At 38.3% G+C, this 22192-nt stretch overlaps 1 protein-coding gene across 10 annotated transcripts in view; it reads right to left on the bottom strand.

Moving 5' to 3' along the window:
- Nucleotides 1–418: 418 nt before the first annotated feature.
- Cntln (centlein) overlaps nucleotides 419–22192 on the bottom strand; it is a 260522-nt gene continuing 238748 nt past the window's right edge. For all 10 annotated transcript variants that reach the window (XM_076564463.1, XM_076564465.1, XM_076564466.1 and 7 more), the window contains 3 exons: nucleotides 16245–16430; nucleotides 13437–13514; nucleotides 419–1726 (listed from right to left, as the gene is read on the bottom strand). In XM_076564463.1, coding sequence (XP_076420578.1) covers nucleotides 1625–1726; nucleotides 13437–13514; nucleotides 16245–16430 — 366 coding nt within the window. In that variant the 3' untranslated portion in view covers nucleotides 419–1624. The remainder of the gene's footprint in view (nucleotides 1727–13436; nucleotides 13515–16244; nucleotides 16431–22192) is intronic.

Below are 22192 nucleotides of genomic sequence, written 5' to 3'. Positions count from 1 at the left end.
ACCAAGTCCTGTGAGAGGCTGTTCTATTTGCAGCCGTGTACTTTTCTGACTGACACTCTCCTGTGAGTGGTGACACTCTGAGGGGTGTTGATTCTGGTTGTCCATGTGTACTGCGTTCCTTAGTGTCGGTAAAGTGTCGTTACACAACACAAGACTCTGCTATCCGGTGCAGGACAAGACGAAGCACACTGCCCCGTGTCTTGCGAGTGTGAGTTCAATGGCTCTGGCAGGTTGGATATGTACTAATATTTTGAACTTCCCAGCATTGCTTTCTAGTCAAACTGTGTCACCATGCTATAGCAAGCTGAGCAGCAGTGCCAAGTTAGCAGAGTACGACATTCAGCCTCTGCCAGTCACCAGCTGCACTGCCATAGTGTTCAAGCTATACCAAGTGCTGTGCAAAGGAATGAGCATCACAAAATTTCAATAAATCTTTATTGATAAGACAGTAAAATTAAATCTCATATGATTTTACATGCTACAAAGTATTGTTTTCAAAACAGTTTAATAAAGTAAAAAATTTTTTAGTCTGTGGACCATATAAAAGTAGGTGGCAGGCCAGATTTGGCTATGGGCCTTAATTTGCCAACCCCTGCCTTAATTTCATGGAATCTACATTCTAAGGAAAAAAATGAGAATAAACCATAAACAAAGAAGTGACCACATTTAAAATAGATGATTTCATGTAAACAGTAAGATATTCAGAGAATATGTCTAAAAGGGAACTGATAAACTGAACCTGAATAATGAGAAAAAGACATGTCTGAGTAAAGCTACACACAGAGCATTCTGCAAAGACAGGACACCTACATCAAGTGTGGAGGCCAAAGTTCAGTGACTCAGAGACACCAAGGGTGTGTGGCAAGAACACAGGGAGGAAGTGCGGTGAGGGGGGAATTCAGGAACCAAATGCAATGGTCTGTCATGGTGAGAAGGCATTGGTAATTAGGTAACGATGGTAGGAGCTTGGCTAGGTCTCCACCAACATTAGACACCGGTGTCCTGCCCTTGTTCATTTATAAGACTGTACAAGGAGAGAAAGGAAGAGAAAATGTTTTTTTTTTTTTATTTTTGCCAGACAGTTCTAGAAAAACAAAGTATCTTCTGTATAATCCAGTATGTCAATGAGAAGAGGCACAATGAACCACATAATAGCTTCATTCAATGCTCCTCATTCATGTTAGGATAATGTTAGGATAATTTACTTTATATTTTCTCACCACACAAATATGTTATTCACTGGATCACAAAGGGCCACTTATAACAGTTTTATGTAAAAGCCTAGTTTGCATATAAAATTTAGAATATTAAGTTCTTTATTTACGCCTTTTTCTTTTTATACTCAGACCAATGTGTAACAAACTTGTTCAAGCTTCTTTCTCTGTACTGGAGGAAAATCACTTTTAATTTGTATTTGTGACAGTATTTATATCCAACAACCAAATGCTAGACTCTCCTTTTAAGTGGCTAAGCACTTAGTTAGGGTCACTTGTTCAGGAATCAATTAGTTTCAGAAATTTATTTTGATATTGAAGCCACCCATTGATAACTGGAGTAGATACTGTTCTGGACTGTTTACAACCACAGCACATGAAATGCTCATGCTTGAACTGTATCTATAACATTATCTAATGTCTTTCATAACTGTGAAATATCCTTCAGTTAGTTTCTTGTTTTCATTTATTTTTTCCAGTACTGCTTCGAGTAAATATGAGGCAAAAGGAAGCTGTAAGAGAAAAAGAAACCAAAAAATTATCAAAACTCTGTATTTTCTTTGGTTCAAAAATATATACAAGGGTTGATAAGATGGCCTAGAAGATAAAGGCACTTGCCATGAAGCCTGGGTTCCATTCCCAGAATCCACAAGGTGGAAGGAGAGAACTGACCCCTGAGGTTGTCATGTAACCTACATAGACATACAGACATGCAGACATACACATACACACACAAACACACAAATATAATAAAGTAATACAAATTGGAAAAAACTGATAAAACCTCTCACTAAATATCATTAAGCCATTAGAATTTAGCTGTCTGTAACTCTGAAGTCATAATGGGACCCTACTGGATCTCTTTTCAACAGATCTTCCTGGTTGGTGTGGGCAATTTTGGCTCTTCTAATAAAAATGATAGAAGAGCAGAAGTAAAATGAAAAAAGATAAACGCCTTATTGAACAATTCATGGTTTACTGACCATGTTAATGATGTAATCTGCAATACAAGCAGCTAAGCCATTCATCTTCAATCAGCTGATCAATAGCAGGTTACAGTCATCTCTAGGGCACACAGGCCCACAGTAGTGGTACTATATGTTCATCACTCATAAAAGAATGAGAGAGAACTATCAATACACTTGTCTGTATGAGAACCCAATATCTCAAGAGTTGCAGGATAAAATTTCAGAGAGAAAAAAATGGTGAAAGTATACCCATTGATTAAGTTGTTAAAGTTTGTTTGGTATATCAAAGTGTAATACACATGTTTCAGAAACTGCTGAGTTTATGAAATGTGAGCACATTTTAAAATTTCATAATTGATATAACTTTGCTGGTAGTTTTATTGTTCCTGCTGCTTCCTTGGCTTGCTGGTAGAATGTAGACATACCCCATATGGGTTGTAAGTAAGGGAAAGTCTGTACTGCCGCCTCAAATACCTTCTGCAGTTTGACTTATTTCTTTTTATCTTGTTCCCTCTCTCTGGTCTCACATAAGAGGTCTGTCATAATTAGGAAATTCATTAAGTATTTCTTGGGTTTGTCCCTTTGATTGAAAAATACTCTTTTTTTGTTTCCCTAAATATGTTAGAATGCTTATAATATTCATATCCCCTTCCTAGAGGGAAGTCACATCAGGTTTTTGTGGTTAGGACAAACACTGGTGGTGTCCCTAGTCAGGACTGAGCAAAGCCAGCCAGCCGCTGTCCTCTGTATGGCACAGCCAAAGGGTTTGATTAAGTCAATCAAAATGGTTCTTTCCTGAATTGAACTGGGAAGAAGAGAAAATATTGGCTAAGATCTTTAAGTAGCTTCGTACTTTTTAACTAGCTTTTTCCTAAAAACAGTCTGGGTGTATGCCTGCTTTTTCCAAACTCAAAAGCTTTGCACATCTTCTCACTGAAATTTACCAGAAAAGAAAGTGTCAAAACAGGACATTTCTTTAGTTTCAAGGTATAACCGACCATAGACCATAAGATATACAAGTTGACATGAAAGAGCCTTTCTAGGTGGAAAAACCATCACAATAAGCATACACAGCATACACGTTTCAATTTTAAAAATGTGAAAAAAAAGAACACTAGATACAAAAAAAAGGATGTACCTGCCTTTTTTCTTGAAGACAATAACAACAAATTCTTGCTTTGACAAATAGCATGTCTGGGATGCAGAAAGGAGTTACACTGATAAAATTGCTCGTTTTCCTCATTTGATAATTAAGTCATCAGGGCATTAATATTAGCTTTTAAAGAATGCATACTGAAAAGACTCATTTTTGTCTGGCAAGCACTAGGCCCCAAATGACAAGACCCTTGGGTAACTATTATTTAACTATGTACATAAATACGCATTTTCTATTTAAAAGCAAGATAGATAAGATGGAACGACCTCCCATCTTTTATTGGCAGAAACAAAAGCAGAAATGAATGCTTAAAAGTTCATTTTCTATTTTTTTTTCTAGAAAAGAATTCTCTGATCAAGCAAATCTGAGTAGCACCAAACTTTAATATAGTTCCATTATCTCAGGACCTCTTAACATGTCTCCAAGGTGCTTCATGGGCACTATGCTTCTCTGCTTCTCCAAGAGTAAAACTGCCAGTTTTTAAATACAGTCTTTGGTCCTTTCTCACGGTCTATTTCACAGTCTCTATGGAACATGTGTTGGAAGCATGCTGGCTTTGTGATTACCTAGCTAACAATGCATCATTTCTCGCAGTTTTTTCCTCTAAACTCAGCATTCATTCTGACTGAAGTTTATAAGTTTGTGCTTTATTATTGTAATGTTAGATGTAGTTCAAAATGGTCATAGAAAAAATATACATTTTGCTGTTTGGGAATTTCATACATGCATATAATGTGTTTTGGTCAAAGACAGCCTCTATTTTCTCTCTTCTAATTCTTCCTGTCCCCCAAACCACTTTCCTTCCTAACTTCATGGATGGTATTTTTAAACCATGGAGTTCATTTAGTGCTACTTGTACGTGCATGGGTTGTATGACCATCTACTAAATCGTGGGACTCTCTAGGGGACCAGATCTCTGAAGAAAACTGACTCTCACCTGCAGCAGCCATCAGCTGTCAAAAGCTCCTTAGGCAAGGATGAGACTCTGGGAGACACTCCTCCATCCATGCTGGGACTTTGTGGGTTTTATTTTATAGGTCTTGTGCATACGATTACAGTTGCTGTGAATTCACATGTACAAAGGCCTTTTCATGACAAGTAAATGAAAATTTAAATCTATGTAGGAGAGCCATCTGCTCAGTAGATGGGAGCGCTTGCTGCACAAGCGTGAAGTCCTGATCCAGATCCGTGGTACCTGGGTAAAGCTGGATGTGATGCGTGCACCTCTAACCCTGCAATTGTGGGTGGAGACAAGAGCTCACTGACGACCAACCAGCCTGGCCCTCACAGGGAAAGCTCCAGGTTCACTGAGACCCTGGGCACAGGGTATAAGCTGGGGAGTGAGAGGACAGGACACCCAGTGTCCTCTTCTGGGCTCTAAAAGTCTGTGTATGGGTGTGTGCACTGGCACACACACCTTCACGAAATGTGTATAACATACCGCAAATAAATACAAATATATAGTGCTCAATCTTAAGGAATTTTATAACAGAAAATTGATCTAATTTTTATAAAAATAGTTAATTTTAATAAATTTTAAAAAGGATTAAAGAAAGGTAGAATTATAAAATACTTAATAAACAGATTCATTGTTTCAAATGAGTACGTCCCAAAGTCAACTAGAAAGTTCCCATAGATTCTTTCACATATGACAAATAGTTCCTGCCTTTGAGTCTTTCCATGTACCAGGAGCCTCAGTTTTAAAACTAGCACTCCTTCCTAAGTTTACACTATTCATTTATTTAGCAATGTTTTTTATTAGGTTATACAAATAAGATTCTGCTTAATTTAGAATTAATTCATAAAGATTCCTAAGAGATTAATAATGAGATTTCTCAGTCAACTGCCATATTGGTTAATTGAGAGTCATGACTTATACCATATACAGATCACCGTTAAAATGTAAATGTCACAAATTAATGTTAATCTAAAGTTAGATGAATACAACAATCTTTAGTGATGCATAAAAGCTCTTCAAAATCCTTTTAGTTTCATTTTTAAGAATGTATTCATGTGTGTCTCTGGGTGGGTATGTACATATGAGTGCAGGCATGAGTGGAATTTAGAATAGGGTGTTGAATGCCCTGGAGCTGGAGTTACAGATGGGTATGACCTGCCTGATATGGGCATTGGAACTCATACTTGGGTCCTCTGCAAGAACAGTATGTACTCCTAGCTGCTGAGCCATCCAATAGCCCTCTCCTCAAAAATCTTATGAGAATTACATAAACATCAGTTCTTAGCATACAGCTCTAGATTGGTTAGAGTTAGGCCTGAAATAGCACTTTAAAATATGGTGTATCTTGGAAAAAAAATACCATGGCTTGCCTAATTGTTTTAGGTACATATAGAGTCCTAGGATTATAAGCTTATACCTTCATTCATAGTTGAAGTATGTTTTTAAGTGTAAAATATTTTTAAGAACCAAAAAACCTGCACCTTTTGCTACTTGTTAGTCCATATCAAGAACAAGCTTGTTTCTCCTGGACAGTTTATAGTCAATGATGCTGTTTCTGCATGCATTCTGAAGGCTGCTAAGCCTCTCCAACAAATACCTCAGACACAGAAGCACCACTATCCTTCTCGGGACAGGATTTTAGTTTGGATTTAAATGGCAGCTGGACTGGCCAACATACACATTCCATTAAATATACAAAAACAACAAACCTAACAATTATACTGCCTTGTTTTTCACTTTTGATGGCATGTGCTAGATCACAATATTCAGGGAGCTTGTATGATTGATTTTTTTCCTACATAAAAATGGAGAAGTTAAGTTCCTAGTTATAGAAAGGCAGAGAGAGAGAGAGAGTTTTACATCTCTGGCATCCAGGAAATGTGGAGCAGGAAGATTTGATGCTGAGTGAGATTTCTTGGTATGAAGGTTTATCGGGGATGTCTGAACAACTAAACTTTGGATTTTTAACCTCCCTTTTGCTTTTTGTAATTGGTTTGCCATGGTCAGAATCCTAAAATCATTCACATTCAGAAAACTGTAGTTAATTTTCCTGTATAAGGTGAGATAAAAATTCAGATGTTTGAGATCTATCTTAAGAAAACACTGAAGCCTAACATCTATGGCACCAAGACATCAGCATTGACTGGAATATCAGATAACTTAAAATTGAAAGCTGGTATACTAAAATAAGACTAACCTATAAATATAAGGGAGAAAGCTAACAGTGTAACTATTTTTATTCTTGTTTTTCTTGGTTGAATTATTCTTCAAAAGATATTACCTGTATTAAGATCTAACCTGAGTTTTCAAAATAAAAATATAAAATTTTGATATTATAGCTGCTAGTCAAAGGACTGTTTACAGTGAGATTCAAGACATTCTAAGGAAGGCCAATGGAGTTTACAGTCAAAGTTAGGGTACACAATTTGGTATAATGCTATGTATCTGCTTATTCACACATCAATATAGACTCATACATGCACAGACTTACATATCTAAATGGACAGATCTAATTACCTCAAAACTAGAAGAGAGAACTTGTTAAAATAATTAGGAATGCTATGGGGAAGAAGTCACCTACAATTAAATTTGGCACTTGATTTTGAAATATGTTTCCTAATGGTCACTCAGATTTCTCCTGCTTGCCCTCCCAGATGCATCTTGGAGCACCACTGAAAGCTGACAGAGAGGGCTGTGTCTGATGCCCTCCAATTCTGATAGAATCTGTAATGTGTCATCACTTACAATTTGAAAACGGCTCTAGAAGCTATAGACAAGAACTGAAAGAGTTAAGACACTCAAGTTATTTTAAATTTTTCTTTTGTCTCAAGGAATACTTAGGTAACATTTAAAGCAAATTGGTAAACTATCCTACTTATGAAGTCCTTAGGAGATGATGACCTTTGTTAAGATATTTCAGGATTTAGGAAAGGAATTGTTAGCAAACTCTTTATGTCCTAAGATGGAAGAGAAACGTGTGAACATTTACGTTAGCTGAACCTTTCCTGCAAACCCACCAGCATCCTAGGCCTGTGGTAAGACTGCATTCTTTTGATCATTTATGCATATGCTAAAAGCTATCACTCAAATCTCCATGGGAGGCTATGGTCTTACCTGACCCATGCCTATCAAGCCATTTTTACCAAACTAATGACATGTGCGCTCATAGGCCAAAGGCAACCCCTTACCTTCAGGATAATTCGTTGGACAAAGATACTGTCCCAGAGACAACCTCATTTCCCTACACCTTCTTGACCTCAATTTGGACCTGTGCTACCTATGGTGAACACTGAGGTCTCCCACATTCCTTCTTTACCCCACCTCCCACACATACCACAAGAACCATGGGAACCTGTTTTACTGGCAAAGGCAACATATAGTAGGACAAACAATATATTTACTATCAGTAGTAAATGGTTTTTCATTTAATATCATTCCTTCCTCCAAAGTCAAGAACTATATGGTAGAGAACATGTCCATTCCTACCTTTACAGTTAAGAGTTATCTAATTGGTTCAGGCAACTGTAACACAGTACCACAGACTGAGTGACTTCAATGAGCATGTAAATCTCACAGTTCAGGAGGTCGGCAAAACTAAAACTAAGGCTCGGCTGCTACCAGTGTCTGCAGAGGGCACTGTTGATTTATAGGCTGTGGTCTTCTCTGTGCTCTTGTGTGGTACAGAGAAGAACTGGAAAGCTCCTTTGTCTCACAGGCTCTAATTCTATTCACGAGTGACCTGCCCTCATGACCTGATCACCTCCCAAATGTTCACCTCTAGGCCACAATGTGGAGGTTTAGAATTCATACATACCTTTCTGAATATCATTTTTTAAAGTTAAGCTTCTTATTTACCAGAATTAATTTTCAAATTCACAATCTAAACATTCATATTCATAACTAGTTCTTTTGAGCCCCCAAATAATGTTTAATATCTACATAAGGAGAACACTCCTACTTCTAACAATAGATTGTAAGCTTCTGAAGGCTTATCTCTGTTGGCTGAAAGGAATAATTGATGTGTGTGTGTGTGTGTGTGTGTGTGTGTGTATGTGTGTGTGTGAAAGAGAAAGAGAGAGAGGCAGAGAGAGACAGAGAGAGACATTTATCTACGTATTCATCAACAGACACTGGGATGGTTTTCACTCTTGTCTATAAAACTGTTATGAACTTGGGTATACAAGTGTCTGCTCAGGAGCCTGCTTTCAGTTCTGTTAAGCACTGAGAAGCAGAATTTCTGGGCAATATAAATCTCTTGAGGAGTGGCCAAAGTGCTTTACCTTCCCATCAATCATGCATACGGGTTCTGTTTTCTTCTCACCTTCACAGAGACCTTGGTGTTTCCTTTTTTAGATTAAAAACCCAGGGTCTGAATTATTGCCTTGGCCTCCCATGGTGACCAATGCTGTTGCATACCATAGGCACCCTCTAAAGGTTTTGAGTGAACACACCACTGATCTTGAGTAGAACATGAAGGAGAGAATCTACTGGTGTTTGTGTAAGATTTACTTTTAGAGTACCAGCTAGAAACTGGTTTATTCTAACACAAGAATATGTTCTCCAGTAGATAAAACTACACAAAGGTGGCTACTAAAGAAAGAGAGTTACCACAAGCCCATAGTATAGTTTAGGATTTCATAATTTTAAAGAATTGCTTTAACTTTAACCAAAAGTGACTTTTTTCAAACAAAAGCAGGCTTCAAATTGTTACATAAAATCACTGAAGCTGGGTGAGTAGAGAATTTAAATCTTGCTATTTCAGCTAGTTATGAGGAATGTCTGTGGGTGACCATGCAGTTCTGTATGTGTGAGAGCAGGTAAGCATGCAGCCTGTGAGTACATGAACACATGTTACAACTTCCACGCAGGAAGCAGGTTCACAGAGTGATGGTTTCAGAGTTCTGTGAGGGACTTAGGTTAATTTTTGTGCTGATAGTTTCCTCCAATTACAAAGGCCAGGGGGTTCATCACACTCTCAGGCATTCTGGAGAAGGAAAGCATATCTTTAGAGGACACCAGAGAAAACGACCACTTTAAACTTCAGCATTTGTAAGATCGGAAGCAACCAACGGGAACAGAAACATGTAAAGCCAAGGGAAAACTAAGCTGAGAATACAGCTTCGTTCTCAGCCACTGGAGGGGGAAGGGGGCTAATCGGTGCCAATACAAGTATCTGGGCTTTCAATCTTTTCTAATTCACACAAGAATGTGAAATATTTTCTTAACCTGAGGCCAGACCAACAAAAGGCTGGGATGAATTAAGGAAAAACAAAACACTTCAAATATTGTTAACTTACTAAAAAGTCCATGGCTTCAGTAACTATTTAAAAATTCCTTCCTAACACACTGGCTCTCGTGATCACTGAAGTTCTTCAGCACACCTTCAGCTTCCTCATTATGCAGGGTACTGAAATAGTCCATCTTTGATTTCGGACTGGTCATGGACTCTCATGTCGGCGGTGTATTAACTCTGGGTAATGTGGGCAGCTCTCCTGTTTCCATGGCTGGGCACATCCAGATCCTCTGCCCTCATCTCTTCCATCTCCACAGCCCTGCACACACTGATGCCCTCTATCTTCCTAAGGCACATTCTTGCTCAAATGCCAGAATCATCTGGTTTTAGTTCTATTTTCAGTCATTCCTTAAACTACATAAAAACAAATTTTATGCTGGGCAGTGGTGGCACAAGTCTTTAATCCCAGCACTAGGGAGGCAGAAGCAGGCGGATCTCTGTTAGTTTGAGGACAGTCTGGGCTACAGAGTGAGTTCCAGGAAAGATGCAAAGCTACACAGAGAAACCATGTCTCGAAAAACCAAAAAAAAGGGGGGGGGGAGGTTCCCTCATCTTTATTTCTTTGTCTCCCTCACAAATTGTGAGCTTAATATTATATCAATATGAAAAGAAAGCACAAGTAAAAATTTTCAGATAAAGACATCCATATCACAGAAAAATGAAAGCAGATCTTAGAAAGGTATTTTTCAGTGCGATTCTTACTAGGAATCTGCAAACTTCAGAAAAATATCAAATACACAGAACTACTAATTACATTATAGCTACTTAAAATAGTGAGATTATGTTCTTGTACTCTGTAACTAAACACATCCACCTATAAAAGGGTCTAACCTTCCATTCTAGTGTTCTCTGACGAAGGACCGTGATAGATTTTATACCGTGATAGATTTTATATTATACAGCTTCACCATGCCACATGGCAGAATCTGCTTTTCATCTTGTTGTGAATGTGTCATCAGTATAGCTGGCATCATGAAAGCAGTCAACAGTCATGGGGCTGATTAGTCACAATATTCAGGATGCTATCACACACACGACCAAACAATACAGGAGGAGAGTAGACACGATATGCCCTACATGTTTATCTTTTAAACATTTTGTACTGTTATACTAGAATCAAGTCAGGTACTTTTGTAGGGAATATGCTCACTTATTTCACAGTGCAAAGGGTGTGTAAATAATGCTACATGAGGAGACAGAGGCTGTACACTAACTACACATATTTACAGTTTTGCCCATACAACTCGGTGAGCCTCTCAGACTCTAAAAACCTAGTGGGCAAAGGAAAGATTTCTGAAAACACAGGACAAATATAATTGCTGGGATAGAGAGAGAAGAAAAGAGATGTTTTCTATTTTATAGATTTATCTCTTGGGCATAATTATAAAGTGACATTCAAGTGCAACCATTGAAATGCCCATTTTTTCTTCTCACAGAATCCAAAGACATCAGCAAAACCACCTATGTCAGTAATAAAATAAAAAAGTCTTTGACTTTTTCAATGTTATCATACTGTCACAACAGAATAAAATTAGCCTGAAAAATGATGTGAAGGCATAGGATGCAGTTCATTATGTACAGCAGCAACAGCAGCGCTTCTCAGTCTTCATAAAGACTGCTCCATTAAATTTACCTCCAGTCAATAATTAGGAGTCCACAAATAAACCTGGGCAATTAAATCAATACTACCAGGCAATTATATTCCAGAGTCCAGGCTCAGTGGCCCAAAAAGGCACTATATCAACCTGCAGTATTAAGCAGTCTGACGCCATTTCAACAGGGAATTTTTAACACTAACTGGACAGAATAAGCATATATCCAGATAATGCAGAATATGGACATGCACGTTTACATGTGTAAGACACACATACACAAGCATGCATGCAACACACATACACAAACACATACACATGAACAACAACCACCTCCAAACTAGGTCAGTATAGCTTCAGCAAGATTTAAACATATTGATTTATTATTTTATGGATATAATTGATGGTAAAATTTCTAATTAAAGGAACTATAAAGTCCTAGTTACAAGGTGAACACTTAGAAAATCATTACAGGGTTATTTCTGTCATTTTTAAGCTTAAAAACACTTCATGCCAACTATTATTGAACTTCTTCATGTGCCAGGCACTGAGCCATGCCTGGGCAAGCAGCATGATTAAGAACTGAGCTCTCTAGGCTGGAAAGCTGGCCTATCAGTTAAGAGCATGTGCTGTTCTTGCAGAGGGCCTGAATTGTTTCCCAGCACTCATACTGGAAGCTTACAACTGCATGTAAGTTCAGCTCCAGAGGGATCTGATGCCTCTGACCTCTGCAGACACCTGCGCTCATGTGTACCATGCCCACCCCCACCCCCACATGCATGCATACACATGATTCAAGTAAAAGTACATCTTAAATAAAAGAAATGATCCCTCTTCTCAAAAACAAGTTGTTACCATAAAAGGCCTTGTTTCACACCTGTGCATCTATATTTCAACAACATTAACCAAAATGTCACCAGTCATATTCTATTACTGAAGCAATTTCAGCTAATGTTTCAAAGATATATAAAGTTAATACTAATAATATAAACGGCCTGTATATCATTTACTTACTGTTCTTTGTTTCTTGTCTTGGTGCTAGGGTAGGACTAAAGTCTGTGTACATGCTAATCATGGAGATACGACCACTGTGCTACAGCTCCAGCCCTTTAATTGATTTATTCTTGACTTCACTAAAAACACAGTAAATGCTACCCGATGACACTGATATAAAGTAACAATACTTAATATCAACTTCTTTTATTAATGTTTGCAGAAACAATCACAGTGTCTTTCAAAAATCACTGATTGATGGGGTTTCTCTCTTGTCATTTTGACAATTATGTTTTAGCTTGTATTTAGTTCAGGTTGGTTTTCAAATAAACAATTAGGGTGAGAAAAATAGGACTACAATGAAAAAGTTTTAGAATGCATTACAAGCTGCCAGTGATGTCAAAACAAAAGCCGGCTATGACTAGAAGAGGAGGGCTCTCACCTGCCAATAAGCTGCCCTTGATCACTTACAAGAGAGGCACATCCCAGCAGACTGTGTGTGTATTAAAAAAACACTTGAAAGGGGAGGAAAAGTCTACCACACTGGTCACAGCAGCAGCCTCAATAGACCCCTCAGGGACCCCAGCTCGTCTTGGCCCTGTCATCCTCGGTGCGGCTTTCCACTCGGCCCAGAAAACGTCGATAGGAAAATGTTTGAGGGGCCTCTGGTGGAAATTTTTTCATTCTTTCTGCATTGACAGGATGCCAAATCAATATTTACTTCCCACTAACAAGCTGCTCGAGGTCTCAGTAGAAAATATTGTAGAGAATGCGGGAAGACACAGTAATAAACAGCTGTCTGGCTGTGAGGAAAACACGAATTGACTGGAAACAGGTCCACAGTAAAAGGTCACCAAAACCCATGAACTCCTCAGGTGTCCGTATCAACTTCCAACTTTAAAGACACTAATAAAGAATCTCTGTTCCTAAGAGGTCTGGGAGAATGGATCCTTTTCACTCTAGCAAGCAGAGAGGTTGACTCAATAATTTAATTAATGCACTTGCTGAGGCCCATGTTGGCTCTTTCTCAAGGCATTTGCTTCATTTGTTAAGTCCAAAAGTACAAACAGGGGGTTAACTTTACTGTCTACCTCTGGAATCCTTCTTTACCTAACAGAAGTAAATAAGGGAACAGGGGGTTCACTTTACTGTCTATCTCTGGAATCCTTCTTTACCTAACAGAATAAATAAAGGTGTCTAAAATTGTGAGGCTGGAATATTTACTTGAAAGTTTTAATATATGAAGCACAAAAATGAAATACCTGTCCTTCAAGAAGTTTCTGAATATACAACAGCCATTCCTTGTCATTTTCAGCATCTATCTTTGTCTTTTCAATTTCCTAAGGAAAATAAAAACAGATGCATTAACTGATATGAACTTACTCATTGTGCTAGCAACCACATCTATGGGAACATCAACCAAGAGTGGCCTGTCTCTTCCAAGGTAGAATATTTAAACCCATGCTATTTATTTTTATATTTAATTTATAAATATTTACATACATGTGGAAGCTGTAGCTCTGTTTATCTATTTCATAATAAATTAGGAGTTTTTTTCATCTTTCAAACTGTGGCTTAAGATAGGGATGGATGAGAATAAAAAAGATGTAACATTGTAAAAAGACAATGCAGGGCTGGAGAATGGGCTCAGTGGTGAAGAGCTGCTCTTGCAGATGACTTGAGTTTGGTTCCCAGCATCCACATCAGGGGACTTACAACAGCCTGTAACTCCAGCTCTAGAGGGACCTAACTCTATCTTCTGGCCTTCTCTCTCTCTCTCTCTCTCTCTCTCTCTCTCTCTCTCTCTCTCTCTCTCTCTCTCTCTCTTTCTCTCTCTCTCTCTCTCTCTCTCTCTCTCTCACACACACACACTCACACTCACACTCACACACACACACACACACACACACACACACACACGTGTGAAAAATAGAAGCATTTAAGAAACTAGCACTCACTGAGATTTACTACATGTCAATCTTCACACCTGGCCTTTCACACAGACTCTCATACTTTTTTTTAACATGAATTTATTACAATTGGATGCAGTTTAAAGAACATAATTCAGGCAAGACACTCCACCCCTTAATCTCTAAAAGATGTATAGTTCATTCTAAATACACTCTGGTCTGTAATTAAGCACAGTGAATACATCAATACACTCAGAGCAGTGTGTTTGTACTCAAGTTCATTTTATTTCCAGGAGGGTTTGCAGACTGTGTGGCATATGAGGCTGTGGGCAGAATTCTCTTGTACCAGACTGCATCAGCTCAGAGTCAGGAATACTACTTCACCACAGAAACATGTACTCCAGGGTTTGAGACTGTGAGGAACGTTTTCTAAGTCACACATTTGAAAGAGACAGTATCTAATTTCCTTATTCAAATGGAATGAGGTTTCTAATTTACAGCCAAGAGAGAGCATCCTCTTAACACCAAACACAGCAAACACAGTGTTCTGTGTTCCCAAGCACGTGACACTCCTCCCACCCCCACCCCCGTCTCTCTCTCTCTCTCTCTCTCTCTCTCTCTCTCTCTCTCTCTCTCTCTCTCTCTCTCTCTCTCTCTCTCTCTCTCTCTCTGTGTGTGTGTACACATGGGCACAAGCACGCACACTCTCACAGAGGCACACCATCAACTCTAAGTAGGTGTCTGCAGCAAGCACAGTGAAGGTCGGTGGTTGCTTAGGCACTGCTGTCTTCCATGCACTTTGTTTATCCTACATGTGGTAATACTCTTTCTTGCATATCCAGAATTAGGCAGAAAATCACAGATGCTGGCACCAGTGTGGGACTGGGAAAAAGGGAAAGTGATGGCTTATCACCCCACTCACCCAAAGGATGAAAATAATCTCTACAGAATTCCTTTGGATCTTTTCTAAAAATTCTTAGGAGTTTAAATATTTTTGTATTATAGATCTTCTGTGTGGCAGAAAATCTCTTAGATGCTCAGGAGGGTACATAGAGGATGGTCTCATACAAATACTTCAATCTGTTGCTTTATTTCATCATCGAGCAAATATTTACTGGAATGTTCCTGGTATTATCCTGTCTTAAATTTCCAAACACTAAATAATTGGAGACTTCTATTCTCAGGACCAAGCATTCTTCATAAGTTTAAAGAATAATATAGATGAGATAGGATCATTCTCCTAGGGCCCACATATAAGAATATAATCCACCCAAATAGGAGTATCTCATCCATTTAAAAACAGTAAATATTTTCAAGAAATTTTCAAAATAATTATAAATTCAGCCAGGAAAGCCAATAAGTTTATTACTCACATAAGAGATTTTTATTAAATCAATGTGACTTGACTGAACTAGGTCCAGTCAAAGTGGGGATTTAATACTAGTGATGACTGGAGGGCGAACTGGCTCAGCAGTTAGAAGCTTTTGCTACTTCTACACCAATGTGGTGGGTCACCATGACACATAACTGAAGCTCCAGAGGTCCCAGTGCCTGCTTCTGACACCAGGCATGCATGTGGTACAAACAAGCACATAAAGACAAAGCACTCAAGTGCATAAAATAAAATAAAATAATCCCCCAAAAGTGGTTACTGCTGGGTATAGTGGTGCAGAGTGTAGTCTGAAAGGAGCAAGAGGCTGAAGCAAGAGGATCACCTGAGTCTACAAGTTTGAGACCAGCCTGGGCAACATAGTAAGGACCTTGCTTCAAACACCACACACACACACACACACACACACACACACACACACACACACACACTTCAGCAATGACAAAAACCCTGGCTTACAAGACCTATAATATAATTAGCTAAAGAGAATAGAGGAAACAGGAAGAGATGATTGATATGATTAACAAGCAACATGAATCTTCCTAACTGCTTTTTATATCTGTTAGCCTTCTCTGTTACATACTTGACTCTTTTCTATATTACATATTGACTTTCTCTAAAGGTGTTGAGTTGGTTATACTATAAATATGTTTCTTCGACAACTTGACAATAGCCCCATAAAATGAAATTCTAAGAATTAATAAAACAAATAATATACCTAGAGAAAAGTGCAGCAAGCCCTTTATTAATGAATATATAAGTGATCTTACCACTTCATCTTCTGTGTCCAGTATTTCCTCCAGGTCTGATTGTGAAATGTTCAGGATGGATGCTGCCAAGGTTTGGGCTTTATGGGTTGAGGTTTTACAAGCATGTCTGCCTTTCTGCATCTTCTTAAGCTCCCTGATTCGATGTCTGGTCCTATGGACATCACTTTGTAACTCTTTGACCAAAGCCTAAAACATATTGGAAAGAACATGGGTTCATATGGAAGTCATAATGAAGACAAAATGGCCAAAACATAAAAATGTGACTGTACCAGCAAATCATTTTTATTAAGGTAACTGTGATTTTATTTATTTTGGAAGAGAATTTGCTGCTATCTACTCATTGCCATTATGTAATAAAAGCTCTCTTAAATCACCTCTTAACTACCTTTCTTTATTAACCAAAGCTCTCTAAACTCACTGTTAGATAAGCTAACTGGTGTCTGGTTGGTCAAGCTTGCTACTTGTTATCATGATAAAGCACAACTGAGCTGATGAAATAGTTCTATTTATCTGTGAACATACTATTTGAGCAGTGGTGTAGTAGTTTGAATGTTGTTGGCCCTCATAATTTCATAGGGAGTGGCAGTATTAGGAGGTGTGACTTTGTTGGAGCAGATATGGCTTTGTTGGAGGAAGTATGAGACCAGCCTGGGCAACATAGTAAGGACCTGTGGGGGCAGGCTTTGAGATTTCCTATACTTGGAATACTGCCCAGCAAGTCAGTTGAATTCCTGTTGCCTGCAAGATGTAGGACTCTCAGCTATTCCTCCAGCACCATGTCTGTCTGCATGCTGCCATGCTCCCTGCCATGATGATAATGGACTGAACCTCTGAAACTGTAATCGAGCCACCCCAATTGTTTCCTTTGTAAGAGTTACTGTGGTTGTGGTGTCTCTTCACAGCAATAAAAACCCACACTAACTAAGACACTGTTCCATCCCTAGTCAGTCAGTTTTCCTAGTATCATTTATTGAAGAAACAGTACTTTCACTGTCACATGCTCTTTGTGTTTGTCACTTATTAGTCAATGATATACACATAGATTTATTAATGAGCTCTATACTCTGTTCAATGGTTTATGCTTCTTCTTCTATGTCAGTATCACAAAGGTTTGATTACTACAACTTAGTGATATGGTTTCAAACAAGCGAGTACAATACCTCTAGCTTAACTCTTCTTGCTCAACACTGCTTTGTTCAGTCAACATCTTTTGTGGTTTCATACAAGTTTTTCCTATTTATGTTAAAATATGATAGGACTACTAATAGCAACTGTAGTGAATGAATATATATATTCATAGACATAGACATACACACACACACACACACACACACACACACACACACACACACACACACACACTTTGGGCACTAAGACAATTTAACAGTATTAGTTCTTCCAGTCCATGAACATAGCCTATTTTTCCAATTATATTTTTTCAATTTATTTCATCAATAACATATTTTTCAGGCGGGGCGGTGGTGGCACATGCCTTTAATCCCAGCACTTGGGAGGCAGAACCAGTTGGATCTCTGTGAGTTCAAGGCCAGCCTGGTCTACAGAGTGAGATCCAGGACAGGCACCAAAACTACACAGAGAAACCCTGTCTTTAAAAACCAAAAACCAACCAAACAACAACAACAACAAAAAGAACAAAACCAAACCTCATTTTTCATTTAACAGGTTCCATTTTCTTGGTTAAATTTTACTCCTAGTTTTTCCTTTATTGTTTTGCTCTTGATGTCAATGACTATTTTTCTCATTTCTGTGTTGGGGGGTATGTTGTTAGTGTTAGAGAGACAGAGCTAAATTTTATATATTGTTTTATGGAACCAGCAAACAACATTGAACTCATTTATTTTGAGGTACAGTCCTATGGTTTTTTGTCTAAAATGGTGTGATCTGCAGAGATATTTTTTACTTTTTCCCTTGTGTTTTCTATATCTTTATTTAAGCCCTTTGCTTTGGTCTTGATTTTATAGAAAAAAGACATTTCTGTAACTTACAGATTTTATTATATTGAGATCCTCTCACTCTATATTAAATACATTGAGTTTTTAAACATGAAAAGATGTGGAATTTTGTGAAGTTCATGTTCAATATCTATTGGGTAACAATATGACTTTTCTTTTATTCTGCTAATTTAGCACCTCATATGTATTTATTCGCATATTAGGACCATCCACAGACCAAATCCCATTTCAAGTTGGTGTATGGTGTTTTTACTGTGGCTCGCTAGTACTCTGTTAGGAGTCCCTGGGTCTGTGTTGAGTGATGCTGGAATGTGATTTCCTCCTCTCACCATGTCCCCATCCTTGCTTCCAGTGCAGAACTGACCTTGTAAATAAAGTTTGCAAGTGTTCTTCCCTCTTGAATTGTTTGGAAGAATTCAAGAACTGGCAAGAATTCTTCTTTAAATGTTGGGCCAGACAGTGGGGAAGCCATATGGCACTGGGATTGTTTGTTGGGAGGGTTTTGATTACTGATTCAATTGCCTTACTTGTTATTCATTTGGATTTTGTATTTCTTCATGATCCCGTCTTGGTGGGCACTTAATTTTCAGGAATTTTCATTTATTATAGCTCATCTAACTTCTTAGCATATAATTGTTCAGAGTATTCTCTTATGGTCTGGATCACTTCTTGGTTATCAGTCATATTTCTCTAGTTAGAATAATAAAATCTTTTTATTTTGTTTTTCTTAATTAGTCTAGCTAAAGATTTGCCAATTTTATATTTAAAATTAGCTTAGTTTCACTGATCTTGTTTTGTTTTCTAGTCTTTCTATCTGAACAGTTTCTTCCGTAGTGCTCACTAGTCCCTTCCTTCTGTTAACTTTGGGCTCATTTGTCCTTTCCCTTGATCTTCAATGTTTAAATGTTAGACTGTGCACTTGTGAGCCCTTTCGTTAAGTTGTTTACAGCTATAATCTTTCCGCTCAAAAACATTTCTGCATCTCATACACATGACAGGTTGAGTTTCCATCTTCATTTGTCTCATTATATTTTTATTTCTCTCTTTTCTATAATCAGTCCCATTAGGCTTTGGGGACAAACTGCTCAACTTCCACATATTCATGAATTTTCTTTCCATTAATGATTTGCATTTTTACACAAATAGGGTTAGAAAAGATGCTTCATGTGACTTTAATCTTTTGATTTTTTAAGACTTGTTTTTGTAGCCCCACATTCACCTATCCTGTAGAATGTTCTGTATATGTCTGTGAGGACCACATGATCCTGATGTTGCTCAGTTCTGCTGTTTATGCATTCTCTGTTCAGAGGGCCTCCTTTTGAGAGGGATCACCATCCTCCTTCTGGTTGACTTTCTCCAATGCTCCGAGTAGCCAGCTGCTTTACATACATAGGTGTACCAATGTTTGCAGAACAAATATTTATAATTGTTTTTGTCATTTCCTTTTTTGACTATTAACTAAACTCTATCTTGTTATAAATTCAGCTACTTATGTTCTCATATTTGTACGGAATATCTTTTTCTATCTCTTCACTTTCAGTTAGGTGTGCCTTTATAGTTAAATTGAGTCTTCTGTATGATCACTAGATCATACTTTCAAAAAGAAAGAAAAAAGGAAAGCCTATTCAGCCACCAGACATCTTCTGATCAGAGAGTTTATTCTTTTTACATTTACAATAAATGTTGTCAGGTACCGTATTTACTGGTTCCGTTTTGTTAGTTGTTTTCTGTCTGTGCTGCCATTCCTTTACTCTTTCTTGCATTCTTGGGGTTTTTCTTTTGATGACTTTCTTGTTGTTGTATATGCTTTGAGGTCTTTCTTAATCTTCTGAATTTCCACTTCAGAATTTCCTTTGTCATGACTTTCACAAAACACCTTGTAACTGTAGCTTCCTATTTTCAGATGTTAACAGCATTGCAATAATGATCACATATGATGACACAGATCACATTTTAGAGATTGGATATAATGATTTACAAATATGTTTCTATTATATATCCAATAGCAAATTTGCGTCATTTAGTTTCTAAATACTTTAATTTTATGTCATAATTGAAAGTCATTTTTGCAACCCCACTGTAATGCTCAAGAATCCTGACTTGAGTCTGTTTCAGCTTTACTACTTAGAGTTCTTTATCTCCACTTAAGGAGCTCTGGGCTGCATTCATAGTGAGGCACAGGCTCTCCATGTCAGCTCACTGGGGCAGTCTTTGTTCACTACCTTGTTCTGAAGTTTGTTTTCTTTTTACTACAGCATTCTTGACTAGTAGTTTTTTCTTTCACCATCTGAAACATCCCACATTCTCCTGATCTTTAAGGCTTCTGTGGGCATTCCTTTGGCAGTCTATGGGTGTGTTCTTTCTTTCTTTTTTTTTTTTATACATCTTTTATCTTTATTTTAAAATACTATTCAGTTCTACATAACAGCCACAGATTCCCTTGTTCTCCCCCTTCCTGCCCCCCTCCCCTTCCCCCCAGGCCACCCCCCATTCCCACCTCCTCCAGAGCAAGGCCTCCCCCAAGGACTGAGATCGATCTGATAGACTCAGTCCAGGCACGTCCAGTCCCCTCCTCCCAGATTGAGCCAAGCGTCCCTGCATAAGTCCCAGGTTTCAAACAGCCAACTCATGCAATGAGCCCAGGACCTGGTACCCCTACCTAGATGCCTCCCAAACAGATCAAGCCAATCAACTGTCTCACCTATTCAGAGGGCCTGATCCAGTTGGGGGCCCCTCAGCCTTTGGTTCATAGTTCATGTGTTTCCATTCATTTGGCTATTTGTCCCTGTGCTTTATCCAACCTTGGTTTCAATAATTCTTGCTCATATAAACCCTCCTCTTTCTTGCTAATTAGACTCCAGGCGCTCCACCCGGGGCCTAGCCGTGAATGTCTGCATCCAGATTTCTCAGTCCTTGGATGGGGTTTCTGGCACAACTATTAGGGTGTTTGGCCATCCCATCACCAGAGTAGGTCAGTCCTGGCTGTCTCTCGGCCATTTCCAGCAGTCTTTTGTGGGGGTATCTTTCGAGGGTCGAAGGAAAGAGAGCGGGAGATCCCAGCTGAATCAAGAACAGAGAGGGAGAACAAGGAATAGGAGACCATGGTAAATGAAGACCACATGAGAAAAGGAAGAAACAAAGGGTGTGTTCTTTCTTACAGGGGATTCTTGTATATGATGAGTCGCAGTTTCTTCCTTTTTCAACATTTTCTTTGTGTATGCCTTTGGCAATTTATTATATACTCCCTCACTTAGACCTTTTGCATTCAGTCTTTTGGGGGTATCTTTGCATCTATGAATCTGCATACCTCTTTCTCTCCAAATTCAAGAAGCTTTCTCCTATTATTTCTTTAAATAGTCTTTCTGTCCCTTTATCTCTGTTTTCTAAAATTCCCTTCATACATATATTTAGTTTGATGATGTCTTATAAGTCTTGTGATTTTCTTCACCTTTTCATTAAAAAAAAAAAAACTCTTTGTTTCTCTGTGACCTATCCTTGAGTTCAAGGAAGCTTCATATGCTTTTTAGAATATCCTACTGATGTCATTTATTGAAATTTTTAGTTCAGTCTTGTGTTGTAACTATAAATATTTTTCTCTATAGAAATCTGTAATTGATATCAGCTTCATTTTCTCTTAGTATAACACACACACACACACACACACACTCCAATATACACATATACCACTTACACACATACCAATATATGTGTTGTGTGTGGTATCTGTACATGTATAAGGGAATATATCTGTGTGCATGCATGCAGAGGCCAGAACATGACTCTGGGTGTCTTTATTGTTGTCCTAAAGCCTTGAGCCACTGTCTGCCACTGAGTCAGAAGCTCACCATTTCTGGTAGGCTCTGTACAGTGAGCTATGGGATCTGCCTGTCTCTGGACCTCAATGCACAGCCATCTCCCACTATTTAAATGGGTGCTGGGAATTACACCTGAGATCTCATGCTTGCAGGTCAACCA

The sequence above is a fragment of the Peromyscus maniculatus genome, chromosome 2 (assembly GCF_049852395.1).
Source record: "Peromyscus maniculatus bairdii isolate BWxNUB_F1_BW_parent chromosome 2, HU_Pman_BW_mat_3.1, whole genome shotgun sequence".
In the NCBI taxonomy this organism is placed as follows: Eukaryota; Metazoa; Chordata; class Mammalia; order Rodentia; family Cricetidae; genus Peromyscus; species Peromyscus maniculatus.
The sequence above is the reverse complement of the archived record's forward strand: the minus strand, read 5'-3'. Positions and strand labels throughout refer to the sequence as shown.